Source organism: Narcine bancroftii, chromosome 4 (genome assembly GCF_036971445.1).
Source record: "Narcine bancroftii isolate sNarBan1 chromosome 4, sNarBan1.hap1, whole genome shotgun sequence".
NCBI classification, from domain to species: Eukaryota; Metazoa; Chordata; class Chondrichthyes; order Torpediniformes; family Narcinidae; genus Narcine; species Narcine bancroftii.
In genome coordinates, this window is record NC_091472.1 from 106,936,279 (window position 1) to 106,950,781 (window position 14,503).

General features: G+C 38.0%; 1 protein-coding gene across 6 annotated transcripts in view; it reads right to left on the bottom strand.

Moving 5' to 3' along the window:
• The window catches only part of ralgapa2 (Ral GTPase activating protein catalytic subunit alpha 2), a 521,318-nt gene that overhangs the window by 166,205 nt on the left and 340,610 nt on the right, over window positions 1-14,503 (bottom strand). For 5 of the 6 annotated variants that reach the window (XM_069932375.1, XM_069932376.1, XM_069932374.1 and 2 more), the window contains exon 38: window positions 1,766-1,893. In XM_069932375.1, coding sequence (XP_069788476.1) covers window positions 1,766-1,893 — 128 coding nt within the window. Of the gene's footprint in view, window positions 1-1,765; window positions 1,894-6,482; window positions 6,637-14,503 lie in introns of those variants that run through there. The other variant, XR_011355999.1, reaches the window with a different exon arrangement.

Below are 14,503 nucleotides of genomic sequence, written 5' to 3' on the forward strand. Positions count from 1 at the left end.
GTTAGTGAAGTTCACAAAAAAAAACCCCAGAAAGTTTAGAAAAGGGTAAGAATTTTAACTAGGACAACATGGATAAAAATATGAGAAGGGTGGTGAACATGGATCCAAAGGTGCTGTATCTAAATGCAAGGAGTGAACAAAATAAGGTAGACGAGCTTAAAGTGCAGTTATGTTAGAAAGACTTAAATTGTGATACACATTGCACAAATAAATGGACTATTTAGTTGCACCATAGGTATGTACAGCCAATAAAAAGTAATGGCTCACAGATGCCAATCAACATTGAATCACTGAAATATAATTACCTCGGTTCTGTAAAATCATTAAAAATAGATTTCACTATAAATGGATACAATGTAGAGCTCGACCTTGTACAGAGGAAAAATCATGAAGTCGCATCTTCTTGACTTGAAACTGTGGTGACGCTAATTATTGATGGATTTGTTGTCATTGTACACAAATATTTTTCCCTAAACTAACTTCTAGAAGAGAATGAAAATTCAAACTTATTCATAGGGTACGTCAGAGATCAACAGGTATTCCTTTACAAGAAACGTAATACAGATTAGTTATTAAACTAATTTACCCATTGTCAATCTAAATCGTCATGTTCACCCAATTCCTTTGTACAAATGAAACTTGCTGGTGTTAGACTTGACTAAAACAGAAAATAACTGTTTTGCCTGTAAATTTTAATGCTGGTAGACTTTTTGCCCAAATGAATGCAAAACGCACTCTGGGCTAAACAAAGAGCAACGAACATTTAAGTTGCTGTGGTAACACATCCTTCGATATTGTCCTTCACTCAGCTGTAGTATCCAGTGTAGGCTTTTGTATTTTATCAGATTTCTTCTGCAACCTGCTGGCTGCAGAGTGTAACCTTCTTTCTTCTACTACTCTCCAATTGAAATGCAAATTAATCTCCTCTGTTGATTAAATTCTCCTTAATCTAACTGTCAAGTGCAGATGTAATCAAAGTTTATAGTTTTAGCAAGAAGAACTGTCACAATGAGGGAGTGCTTCTTGTTCACAGATGAATTATGAAAAGGGCAAGATATATCACGCAGGCATTTTCGTCAGTTTTACAGTTACTAACAGCTTGTGAAACACATTAAAAACTAGCCCACAAATGTACTTTAATTTTCTGTGCTAAGGTTCTCAATTCGGGTTTTATGTTAAGAACTTTAATTTAAAAATACAAATTTAAAGAACAAATTATTACTTCTTCATCATAATGTGCACTAAACGCACACTAAATAAAGTACCCAATGGGATGTTCAAGTAAAACCATGCAGCAATGCAATGCTGTGTAATAGTACCTCTATCTCTTCTGTTAACTATGTCATTTAACTAACTCTTTTCATTATTAGGGAAGATTAAACTTATTGAATTTCAGGAAAATGTAATAAAAGTTAACTTCAATCAAACATTGCTGATTTCATGCATTTCTTTAGTTACTCTACTATAAATGCCAGTACAAAATGATTTCCCATTCAATTCAGCAATTCTTCAAACAATCAATGGGTGCAAATTATTGTCATATTTCATGAATTTTGAATATGCTACAATCATTGTGAGAATAAATGAATCCAAAATCTACACAAGCACCAACAGGATAGTTCACAGACAATGAACAAATAAACAGTAACACATTAATGACCATCATTCTGACAGGAAGATGACATTATTTCATCAAAAAGTTGATAGAAATTTAAACAAACCTTAATGAAGTCCATACCACACCGTTTTAAAAGAAAAAGGATACAAGTTCTGGTAGAGGGGTATCAGACACTTCACAGCTCGGCTAGCATTGATGCTTGTGGCACGAACGAGACTTGGCAGAAGTTTTCCATTTACAATGGCTCCATCAAATAGAGGACCAAAAAATGGGACCTGAAACATATTAAACACCTTGATGGTTAAGTGATTCCATGTACTTAATCAATCGATGCAGAACATATGGTTTTTAAACATTCAAACACATGACACTACAATGGATTGGTGCTGGGCTTCAAGATTTTACAATTCATTTAAATGACTTGAATGAAGGCACCGAAAATATAGTTACTAAATTTGCTAACATCACAAAGATGGGTAGGTAAGTATGTTGTGAAGAGAATTTATAGAGGCTCCTCTGGCATGTAGATAGTTTCAATGAGTGTTAAAAATCTGGAGAATAGAGTAATATGTGAAATTAAAATAAAGTTTTAAATTAAAGAGAATCAGAATATCCAAAAGGTGAAAAATGGGAGAAAGACAAGATAATAAAAGGGTCTGTATGGCCAAACACCATTTCCAAATGGCAAGTATGCATGTAAAAAAAAGTAATTAGAAAAGCTAACAGTAAGTTATCTTCCAATGTTAATCAAAACTAAAATATGGAGGTTGCACTACAATTATATCAGGTGAGACAGTTTTTGGTTCAGTGTAGTCTATTGATCCTCTTTTTCAAGGCTGTTAATATCAGAGTTCAGAGATTTCCTGGACTATATCCTGAATGAACAGGTTGTCTTACAAGGAAAAGACGATCAGTTGAGGATTGTGTTTAACTATTGTTTTGAGGTGCAAGAGGGCACTTTAATCAAATCACACAAAATTCTGAGGGGCCTTGACAAAATGAGCATGCAGAGAATGTTTCCACTTGGGAAAATCTATGGGGTTAAAATTATTTTTAAAAATTGTTTTTAATTTAGAAGTATAGAATTGTCTGGCCCATGAACCGTGGCACCCAAACACACCGATGTGACCCACTAACCCCGTACAGACAGTGCTGGATTTGAACCTGGGCTGCTGGCGCTGTAATGGCATTGTGCTACTACATTAACTGCACTGCCCTTCAAGACACCAATGGCCATTTTTTTTCTTCTTAGATGGTTGTGGGTTTTGGGAACTCTTATACAAAGAGGAATAGAAATAGAATGTGTGAATGAGTTCAAGGTATAATTAGAAAGGTATTCAAAAAAACAAGAGGATGAAAGGTTTATCAAGGCTACACATAATTGCAGAATTGATATCAAAAATTGGATTTACTACAATACTAATAAATGGCAGAGCAGCTTTGAGGCTGTGAAGAACCAATTTGTGCTCCAAATTCATATTATTTTCAACACAATTCTTGCTCAGCAAAGTCCAATCCTCTTTACTTAGCATAATAGTATCTGAGCCCTTTCTTCAACTGAAGTTCAGTCATATCCCATACCCTCATCATCAGATGCTCCCTCTTCTCACCACCTAAACAGTATTTTGATCAATCATCTTTGTTGCATATCCAAACCTACGCCATCCCACAAAGCTCTTCAAACACTCAACCCAGATCCTTAACCAAGGTTTATCTACAAGGATTTCAGGGTTTATCTTCAGGCCCAGTGGACTTGACCATGTTGTGTTCTTCACTCTTTTCTGTCTCCCTGTACTTTTTATAAACAATTGACACTGTCATGAAAGAAGATAGACGGACTCCTGACCAAAATCTTGATCAAATAGGTTTTTTTTTTTAAACACCTGTCTCAGCGGCCGGTATTCATGCAGGATCTCAATCATCTTCTTGCATCCGATCCAGGACATAATACTCCCCACTTTTACCTGGATGACTGCAGTTCGAATGACAATCAAAAGTCTGCCAACATCAAGGAACAATAGGTTGCTTGAGTGGTGCTCTACCTACCAATATTTAACATTAATTCCTTCCATAATCATACACTGTGGCTGCAGTGTGTGCCATTTATAAAATGAACTCCAGTTATTTTCCGAAACTTTTTTGATAGCACAGCCTAAACTCGTGACTTTTACCAGCAAGGACAAAGGTAGCCAGCACATGGGAACACCACCTTCTGATTCTATTCAATGCCACCTGTCTTTTCTTTGTTACTCAAAGAGCTGCGAGGAAACCTTCATAGCAATTCAAGAAAGCAGCTCACCATCAAGGGCAATAAATAAGTCCACTGATGCTTGCATTCCATAAAATGAATAATAAAGTGGTACAAGCTGTTTCTTTTTATCATTATTCTATTTTTTGTTGATCCTCGAACAAATTCTGTCTTTAATCAATATTTTCCAGTAAATTGATTAGCACCTGTCTGATTTGAGGCATGCATCTTGATAACCTGATCAGACGTTGAAGGACATAGGTGGGTGAGCTTTGTTACTCACATGGATTTCCTAGACCTGAGATTTGCCACCTAGTAGTGTTGCGTAGCATAGCTGTTGCTTGATCCTATAAGGAGCTGAACTTCATTGTCATGCCAAACCAGTTTTGGAATCACTAGTTCAGCTCTACTAAGCACTTTTTAAACAGATTTCCTTGGAGAGAGACCTTATTATCCTCCCTCTATTTTCAGCATACTAAATAGTTTAACAGCTGGGAAGGGGAGTCTGCAAATCTGTAAACTCTGTATTGCCTAGGAGAATTTAAATCTGATCTGGGCAATACAAATGACCCATTGTCTGGTGGTAGTGTCACTTGTTTTGAAACAAATTATTTTAAGTTGGTGACATGATTGCTTAAAACTTTCTCCGATTATCTACAGTTAATGCTAAACTACAGCATGAGCAACCTATACTATTTTACCTGAATGTTTTCTAGTGAATAAGCACCAATATAGTGGATGCAAAACCAGGGCAAACAAGACTAGAATTAATACAAGGGATAATTATAGAAATATGAATGATACTGGAAACAATTGTTACATTCAATTTATTTAACGTACATATTCTGCAGCATTATTTGACTTTAGGGTCCAAGGTGGCACAGGAAAGAAAAAAATGTAGTATTTTACACGTTAATGCAATGCTACTACAGCGCCAGTGACCCAGATTCAAATCCAGCATTATCTGCAAGGAGTTTGTACGTTTTCCCAGTGACCTGTGTGGGTTTTCCCCAGATCCTCCGGTTTCATACCAACCTCCAAAACATACATGCTTGGAAGGTTAATTGGGTGCAATTGGGCTGTACGGGATGTATGAGCCGAAGGGCCTTCTACTGTGTTGTATTGTTAACATATAAAAATGATTAAAAAAATCTCATACCACAGTTGCTTTGTTTGGCATGACATCTGCAAAGCTCTGGGGGAAAAAGTTCATACAATACAAGGAGAGCCTACTGACCGTTATCAGTATTTCAAACCACAATTTTTTTCCATCTGGACATGGACTTATTGAACAAATAAATGCCACTTATTATTCTCCTGTCATGCAATTACTCCCAGATGACTGAGACAGTCATTGAATAAGCAGACAAAAGGAATTTTAAAAAAACTCAGCGCTTAGGGAATTCCTCTCATTAGAGTTGGCATTGAATTTTCAACAGGAATTTCATTTTATTTAACATCTGCATCTGACAGCTGCCTTTCCAAGCAATTCTCATCAATATAATTCAGGTGGAATATCTTGAGTGAAACGACAAAATTCCAATCAAATTAAAAAGTGAGTCCAAAATAAAACAAATGAACATTGTGACTTCCTTTCATGTAGCTTTACTGTTGCTTTCCAACAAGTTTATAACATTAGTTGTAAAATAATCTCTGAGGTTTCAGTTTATACTCAGACTCTCTTATAAATACTGTACAGTGTAACTGAATTGCTGCAGAGCAAAAGAGAGTTTAAGGGCAGTTCTTTCCAGTTGATATCACAGAATCTAAGGTCACATTTTGAATGGAACAAATCCATCCACATCTATTCCCACTTCTTATTCCAGGGGCTGCATCTTCTATTTTTTACTGCAAATAGATTTGAGCCCAGATCTTTCATACCACATAATGAGAATCTTTCTCAACAATCAGTTACAGCATTATTTACTCTTGATTTTTGGGTTAACAAATGATATTTTGCAGATTTAAGGTTAAAAACTTTATATCTTTAGTTCCAAATAAAGTACAATTCAGTATTATTTTCCGATGCAGGTATTTTTCCCTAATGGGCTTACCTGAAGCATCAACTTTGAGTTCCTCAGCTGCTATCTTTATTCTCATATGTGGAACCAATGAAAAATGCGTGCCTTGCCTATGTTTTTAAAATAAAAGTTTTTTTTGCATTCAAATTCTGTGCTATAACTATTTTGGTTGAAGTCTGACAACGTTGACCAAAGGAGTCTGAATTAGTATAAACGATGCCAAATGGCTGAGCATTAATTTCACTTCACTAACTGCAAACTAAATGGTATTGTGTTCATGGAAACCCATAGTACGTTTCTACTGCCATTTGCAGTGAACTAAGCTTGTCCAACCTTCTTAGCCCCATTCTGTAAGCAGCTTTTACAGTTATTGTTTTCGCTGTCCTCTATACATCTGTGACGCTTGTTGCATTGGCAGACTTTCTATTCTTCTTGTAAAAGGTTTTGTTTGAGGAAGGATTGTGTTGCAGTTCATGATAATTGCATCACTTAATTAATGAAGACAAAAAAAAGTGCAAATCAATGCATGGTTGCCAAGCACTGAATAAAGACAAGAAAGGCGAACATCAGTAACAAATAGTAAATGCTATTTTACCAGAAACCTCTTCTGATGTTAATGTGCTTAATTTTTCAAAGTCGTTTCACTTTAACATTTGTCCACACATATCTTGTATGTCAACAAACATCAGTTAAACAAATAAGCAGCATGCTTGAAACCCTGTCCACAGCTATGGCTGTTTCCATGGATTCTGTAACCACATAAAGGAACCCATTTGGTTAAGAAACGCAATTTAATGATGGAGTTCACAAAAATGATGATATGTACGATTCTTTCACAATATGTATTATTCTTAACTATTCTCTTTCTTTCATCTTGGTGTCAACCCTGGAATAACTCTTTTGACACTAAAGGATAAATGCTTGTGGAAACTCAATGACGTTTGCCCTTTCTCTGTGTATAAAAAAGCTCAACTCATGTTTAGTCTGTTCATCTTATCAGCTCATCCACATCTAAGTGGTCTAAATATGAACAACTACATTTAAAGAACAAATTTTTTTTTGTGTAAAAATAAGGCTTGGCAGTATGACATCAGACTTGTTACATATTAGTAGTGATCCCTTTAATTCAGCCAAAAAACAGGAAATGCATATTTTTAGGCAGCGTTATTCAGTATGTATATTATGATTATGGGTTTCCTCGCTCTTTGTTTCCACTTGAAATAGAGATGCAATTCATGCATGTAAAATGGAGGTAGAGGGGAAATAATTACTATACATATTGATTCTTTGACCATATATTTTAATAAATCATGAAGCAGATATTGTAGCATTGAATGCAAGATGTGCAATATCTAAGTAACATTTTACTTTACTGGATCATCAGAATTGAATCTGTTGCATTTATAACAGGAGAATGCTACACCTTAAAAGATTCATTTTGTTGAAGAACATTTTGAGACGTGTGGATTTGTCCATGACTAGAAATTGCATGTCTTCATGCTACCAGAGATCAAGGTTCCAGTGGTTCCAAATTATTGATCTTCACATTTCTCCAAACAGAAGCCTTTATTCTTGGTGAGCTCTCGGAAGAGCACCCCAAAGGGAAACGAGCAAAGACCTTTGAGGCAAAGAGTCATCTTGCAAACGATGTCTCTTCATTTGGAGTTTTCCAAGTATGCGGTTTGTGAGAAACGTTCGGAGACGAAGAATTAGTACGTTCTTTAGTGCTGCCATTAATATGCTTCTTATCAAAACTTCACCCTTCCTGATTTCCTTAGCACTACGCAGTGTGTGTGGGGAGAGGAAATGCTCGATGTGTTATCTCAATTTTGACAACACAACTTTCAATATCCAGACTTTTGGATTATTCAAGCTGTGGGAACATCAATTTCTAAGCTCTCCAAAAGAAATGAGAACACACAAAGCATTAAAATATAGTGGAGGCTTTGGTTCTGGCCTGCTGTGACACAAGCTGATGCACATTATGAAGCCAAATAATTGTAACACATTCAGAAAGGATAGAGAATGTGATTTAAAATTGCAAAGGCAACACAGAAAACAAAAGCTTTATTTTAGGTGGGTTAAAAATTGATGCTGATGACTGGAAAGAGCAAAAGATTGAGAGATGGCCACAAATGAATGACCTGCTTTGAAAATTTGTTCAGGCTGATATATCTACAGTTATTTAATGAACACCACCTAAAAATCATAGATTAGTTTCTATAAATTTGGCTCCTCTACCTTCCTTCAATGGTGATATAGCTATAGCTGTCCACATCCTAACTGTAAGCTGATTCTTTAACCTGTTTGTATCCTCTTAAAAAGTGCAACATTTTTTGTCTTGTACAGAAAATTAGAACACCTTAATAAAACTTTTTTCTTAATTACATAGGTAAAAAGATAATTTTAGATATCTTATCCTAATGTCAGTTAACATATAATCATAGTTCTTACAAAGCTGTTGAGCCTGTAACCATACGGCTTTCAAAGACTTACAAGACAATTTTTAAATCTCTGCTTCTAATTCATTTAAACTGTTTGTAAAGGGAGCTTTATGAATATTGAACATTACAGCAGAATGCACAACTATATAATTTTTCCATACCTCACACACATAACCTTTATTTTTCATATATCCATGTGCCTATCTAAGAGTGTTTTAAATGTTCCTACTGTACCAGTCTCTACCACTATCTCCGGCAATGCATTTCAGGCACCCACCCCTCCCTGTGTAAAAGACTTCCTTAAACTTTCCTCCACTCACCTTAAACATATGTCCTCTGGTATTTGCTATTGTCACCCCAGGAAAAGGATGCCGACTGCCCACCAAATCTCAGTCCCTCATAATCTGCTATTAAGTCACCTCTTATCCTTTGTTGCTCCAAAGTGAAAAGCTTCATCTGCTTTCTGCGGGCAAGCCATTTCAGGATCCAAGCAGCCAAGGTTCCATGGATCCCATGCCGCATGTCTTCCTGAATGAACCTACAATGGGGGACCTTGTCAAGTGCCCTACCAAAAGACATATAGACATATCCACCACCTCATCATCATCAATTTCCTTTGTCGACTTCCTGAAAAATTCATTGAGGCTCCTGATGCACAATCTGCCTCTTACAACACCATGCTGACTGTCCTTGAGAAGATTATGCTTCTATAAGGGGTCTTATTATAATACTTGTCAGGTAGCGTGATTGAAAGACAGCCAAGTATCATCCACTGACATCCATAGCTGAATCACTTCTGTTAAGAAGATTGTATTATCAAAAACAGTAGGTTGCTAAGTTATATAGCATTAATAGCAGCATGATGATGCAACAGTAAATGGTCAACATCGTCAACTCCATCACCTTTTCCAGTCGCTACCCATTGCATTTCCTCAGTCTTGTATTTTTTAAGGTGATTAACGGGTGTGTCAGGAAGTTTCTGTGGACTGCGAAAGTGGGTAGAATCTTCATGGCAAAGTTAATGATGGATTATAAATGGTGGGGTGGGGGGGGTTAAAATTACCTGACTTTAAAGAGTGAGATTTATCGCCTTGCTATTTGAGGGAGAAGGGGCCTCAGCATGGACACAGATTGGGCTGCATTCGTTAGGTGAAGAGATAGCCAAAGAATTTATTTATAAATTGAATGTAAAACTACTCTTAAAGAAAACGGATAACCCCATCCTAAAACATGTACTTCAGACCTGGAAAAGGATAAAACAAGGCATTGGGTGGAAGGTGAGAATATCCCCCAAAATGCCCCTGACTTAGAATAATTTAATATCCTTGACTCTGGGTAATAAGATCCTGGACACCTGGTGCCAGAGGGAAATCAGGTGTATCAAGGATTGTTATGAAGGGGGACAGCTTATGTCATTTGAGCAATTGAGAAACATGTATAATTTGTCCGACAGAACATTCTTCTGCTATTTACATATAAGATTTTTTTTTGAGGGAAAAATTGGGACCAGCAATGACTCTGCCTGAATGTAGTGACCTGGAGGTTCTAATTTGAAAGGGAATGTGTGTAAATTTATTTCTAAGATGTATTACATATTCCAAAGTGAGTGTCTGAAACCGGGCCTACAAAGGTTGAGGGAGAGATAGGAGTCAGACTTGGGTACAAAAATTAAGGAAGAATGGTGGCAGGACCTGTGTCTGGACAGTGTGACGGGGGTTGTCAATGCCAGATAAAGGATGGTGAAGCATAACTTCCTGCCACAGTTGTACCTTACACCTCAGAAACAACACAGATCAAAGTCTCAGATTTCACAAACGTGTTTTAGGTGTGGTGTGGAGGTGGGAACTATCATCCACTCTACCAGGCTGTGCTCAAAGGTGAGACCTTTCTGTGAAGACCTAGGGGGTATTTAAAAAATAATTTCAAGAGTGGATTTTCCACAGGACCCGGAGCTGTTCCTCTTGGGGGCTATTGGAGAAGTGCAGTTTACAATGACTAAATTCCAAATTTTGTTTGTGAAGGTCGCTTTGGCAGTAGCCAGAGAGTGTATAATGGTTTCATGGAAGTCTGACTGCCAGCTAAATACCACACGATGGAATATGGAAACGCAGAGTTGCATTCCCCTGGAGAAAATCACATATAACCTACAGAGGAAATGTGACATATTCATTAGAGTATGGCAACCTTATTTGCAGTACATTGGTTCTCAGATAGATTGATTCCCCCTTTTAAAATAGGGATAAGGTTAAATGATCACAGTACGGGCAGAGGCGTAATTACAGAAATAGGACTTGGTGCAGACGACGCACCTGCCCTTTTCTTTTCAGGTCCTTAGTTTTCTTTTTCTTTTGAGTTTTTTTTTCTTTTCTTTTTAGTGTTTTTCTTGAATGGCATTGCCATTGTGATTTCTTTTCATTGAAGGACTTGATAGGGTTTGAGTGCCCCATGATGAGAGGGATCGAGATAAATTTTTGGAATGTATTCACTGTGGTGGGTGGGGTTGGGACAAATACAGAATTTGGATATGAATATGTACATGAATGGGTTTGTTTATTGGGTTTTGTAAGTCTGTGAAAACTAAAATAAAATATAAAAAAAAAACATTGTCAACTACTAATTAAATGGGACCAGAAACCCTGACAAATTTCTACAGAGGTGTGGTGGAAAGTGTGCTGACTGGCTGTATTATGGTCTGATTATAGGAACACCAATGCCCTGAGCATAAAGCCCTCCAAAAAGTAGTGGACATAGCCCAGAACATCACAGGCAAAACTCTTCCCCACTAATGAGTACATCTACAGGGAACACTGCCATTGGAGAGCAGCAGCAATCATCAAAGACCCTCACCACCCAGCACATGCTCCGTTCTCACTGCTGGCTTCAGGAAAGAGGTCTAGGTGCCACAAGACTCGCACCACTAGGTTCAGGAACAGCTGCTACCCCTCCACCATCAGACTCCTCAATGACAAACTCAATCAGAGACTCATTTAAGGAATCTTACTTATGCACTTTATTGATTTTCTTTTGTTCTCTCTGTATTGCACAGTTTGTTTACATTCTTTACCTGTTTACAGTTCTTTTATTTGTTTACATGTTTATGCTGTATAGTTTTTTTTTGCACTACCAATTAGTGGTAATTCTGCTGTAGCCGCAGGAAAAAAGAATCTCAGGGTTATATGTGATGTTATGTACTCTGACAATAAATCTGAAAAATATGAAATCTTATTCACTAATGTGTGTAGAGTTTGGAATTTTTTTAGTCAATTCCTGCACCGTGATTTATCCTGCAGGAACTCTACTACTTTTTTGGGGAACTCACCTCGTGAATTCGATATCCAGCTGATGATGACTCGAGCCACGCTGCTCCACATAAAAGCACCGGGACTAAAGCGCACAGGAACTTAGGGGCGCAGTGTAAATGACCACAAAAACATAGAAGCATAGAAGATAGGAGCAGGAGTGGGTCATTCGACCCTTCGAGCCTGCTCCACCATTCAACGAGATCATGGCTGATCTTAAAGTTCAGTACCCCGTCCCCGCCTTCTCTCCGTAACCTTTAATACCCTTATACTGAAGAAATAGATCTAATTCCCTCTTAAATATATTTAATGAACCTGCCTCTACTGCCCTCTGTGGCAGTGAATTCCACAGATTCACCACTCTCTGGGTAAAGAAATTCCTCCTCATCTCGGTCCTAAATGGTTTGCCTATTATCCTCAAACCATGGCCCCGGGTTCTGGATTTTCCCATCATTGGAAACATCCCATCTGCATCCATTCTGTCCAGTCCTGCCAGAATTTTATATGTCTCTATGAGATCCCCTCTCAATCTTCTAAACTCCAGCGAGTACAATCACAATTTGCGCAATCTTTCCTCATAAGTCATTCCTGCCATTCCAGGTATCAGCCTGGTGAATCGCCTCTGCACTCCCTCCATTGCAAGAACATCCTTCCTTAGATAAGGTGACCAAAATTGCACACAATACTCCAGGTGCGTCTCACCAAGGCCCTGTACAGCTGCAGTAAGGTATCCTTGTTCCTATACTCAAACCCTCTTGATATGAAGGCCAACATACCATTTGCCTTTTTAACTGCCTGCTGTACCTGCATGCTCGCCTTCAGAGACTGGTGTACAAGTATCCCTAGGTCTCTCTGCACTTCCCCATCTCTTAATCTATTGCCATTCAAATAGTAATCTGCCCTCCGATTTGTATTACCAAAGTGGATAACCTCACATTTATCCACATTGTAGTTCATTTGCCATGTATCTGCCCAGTCCCTCAATTTATCCAAATCACACTGGAGCTTCCTGACCCCCTCTTTCGTGCACACAACCCCTCCTAGCTTAGTGTCATCTGCAAATTTGGAGATATTACATCCAATTCCCTCATCCAGATCATTAATGTAAATTGTGAACAGCTGGGGTCCCAGTACAGATCCCTGTGGCACCCCACTGGTCACCGCCTGCCACTCAGAAAACGAGCCATTTATCCCAACTCTCTGTCTTCTACCTGCCAGCCAGTTCTCAATCCACATCAATACTTTGCTCCCAATCCCATGAGCCTTGATTTTGGAAGCCAGTCGTTTATACGGGACTTTATCGAAGGCCTTTTGGAAGTCCAGGTACACCACATCCACTGGTTCTCCCCCATCTGTTTTACCTGTCACCATCTCAAAGAATTCCAATAGATTTGTCAAGCACGATTTACCTTTTGTAAATCCATGTTGACTCCGTCCGATCCCTTCTCTGCTAGTCATATGCTCCGCTATTACATCCTTAATAATGGATTCCATCATTTTGCCCACTACTGATGTAAGGCTCACTGGCCTATAATTCCCTGCTTTTTCTCTACCCCCTTTTTAAATAGTGGGGTAACATTAGCTACCCTCCAATCCATGGGTACTGATCCTGAGTCTATTGAGTTCTGGAAAATAATTCTTAAAGCATCTGCTATCTGAATGGCACTTCCTTAAGTACCCTAGGATGTAGATTATCAGGCCTTTGGGATTTATCTGCCTTCAATCCCATCAATTTCCCCAAGACCATGTCCTTAGAGATACTGATTTCTTTCAGTTCCTCCCTTGCATTAGTCTCTATGTTTCCCAACATCCTTGGGAGGTTATTTGTATCCTCTCTTGTAAAAACAGAACTAAAGTAAGAATTTAATTGGTCTGCCATTTCCTTATTCCCCATTATATATTCCCCTGATTCCGACTGCAAGGGATCTACTCTGGATTTCACCAATCTTTTCCTCTTGACATATTTATAAAAGCTTTTGCAGTCGGTTTTTATATTTGCCGCAAGCTTACTTTCGTAATTTATTTTTGCTCTCTTGATTAATCCCTTTGTCTTCCTTTGGTGCATCTTGAATTGCTCCCAGTCTTCGGTTGTGGTACTTTTTTGGCTAATTGATATGCTCTCTCTTTGGACCTAATGCTGTCTCTAATTTCCCTTGTCATCCACGGTTGAGTCACCTTTTTTGGTTTATTTTTATGCCAAACCGGAATAAACGATTTTTGCAATTTCTCCATTAGATCTGTGAATGCTTTCCATTGTCTATCCACAGTCAACTCCCCCATAAACAACACTCAATCAATCTTACTCAACTCCCGTCTCATACCATCATAATTCCCTTTATTTAAATTCAGGACCTTAGTCTCGGTTTTAATTTCATCACTCTCCATGTCGAGTGAGAATTCGATCATCTTGTGATCGCTCCTACCCAAAGGGCCTCGTACAACAAGATTGTTGATTAGCCCTTTATCATTGCATAATACCCAATCTAAAATGGCCTGCTCCCGAGTTGGTTCCTCATATTGGTGAATAATTATGTTAATTTATGTTACATTTTTCTCAGATTTTTCCAACCGCTGTCTAAAAAAAACTAATGAAATTAGTGAACAAGAAATGAACATTGAAAACATTGCTAAAAAAAGCCTCTTTTGCTTCAGCTTTAAATGATAAATAACCACAGCTCCAAGCTGAGTAGAATAAAAATTAATCAGTTTTGTTGTCTTTTGGGGCAGCACATTAGTATTGTGGTTAGCACAGTGCTATTACAGTGCTGGCGTCTTGGGTTTTAATGTACCACTGCCTGTAAGGAATTTGTCTGTTTGGGTTTCCTTCAGGTGCGCCGGTGTCCTCCCATATTCCAAAGATATACATGATTGGG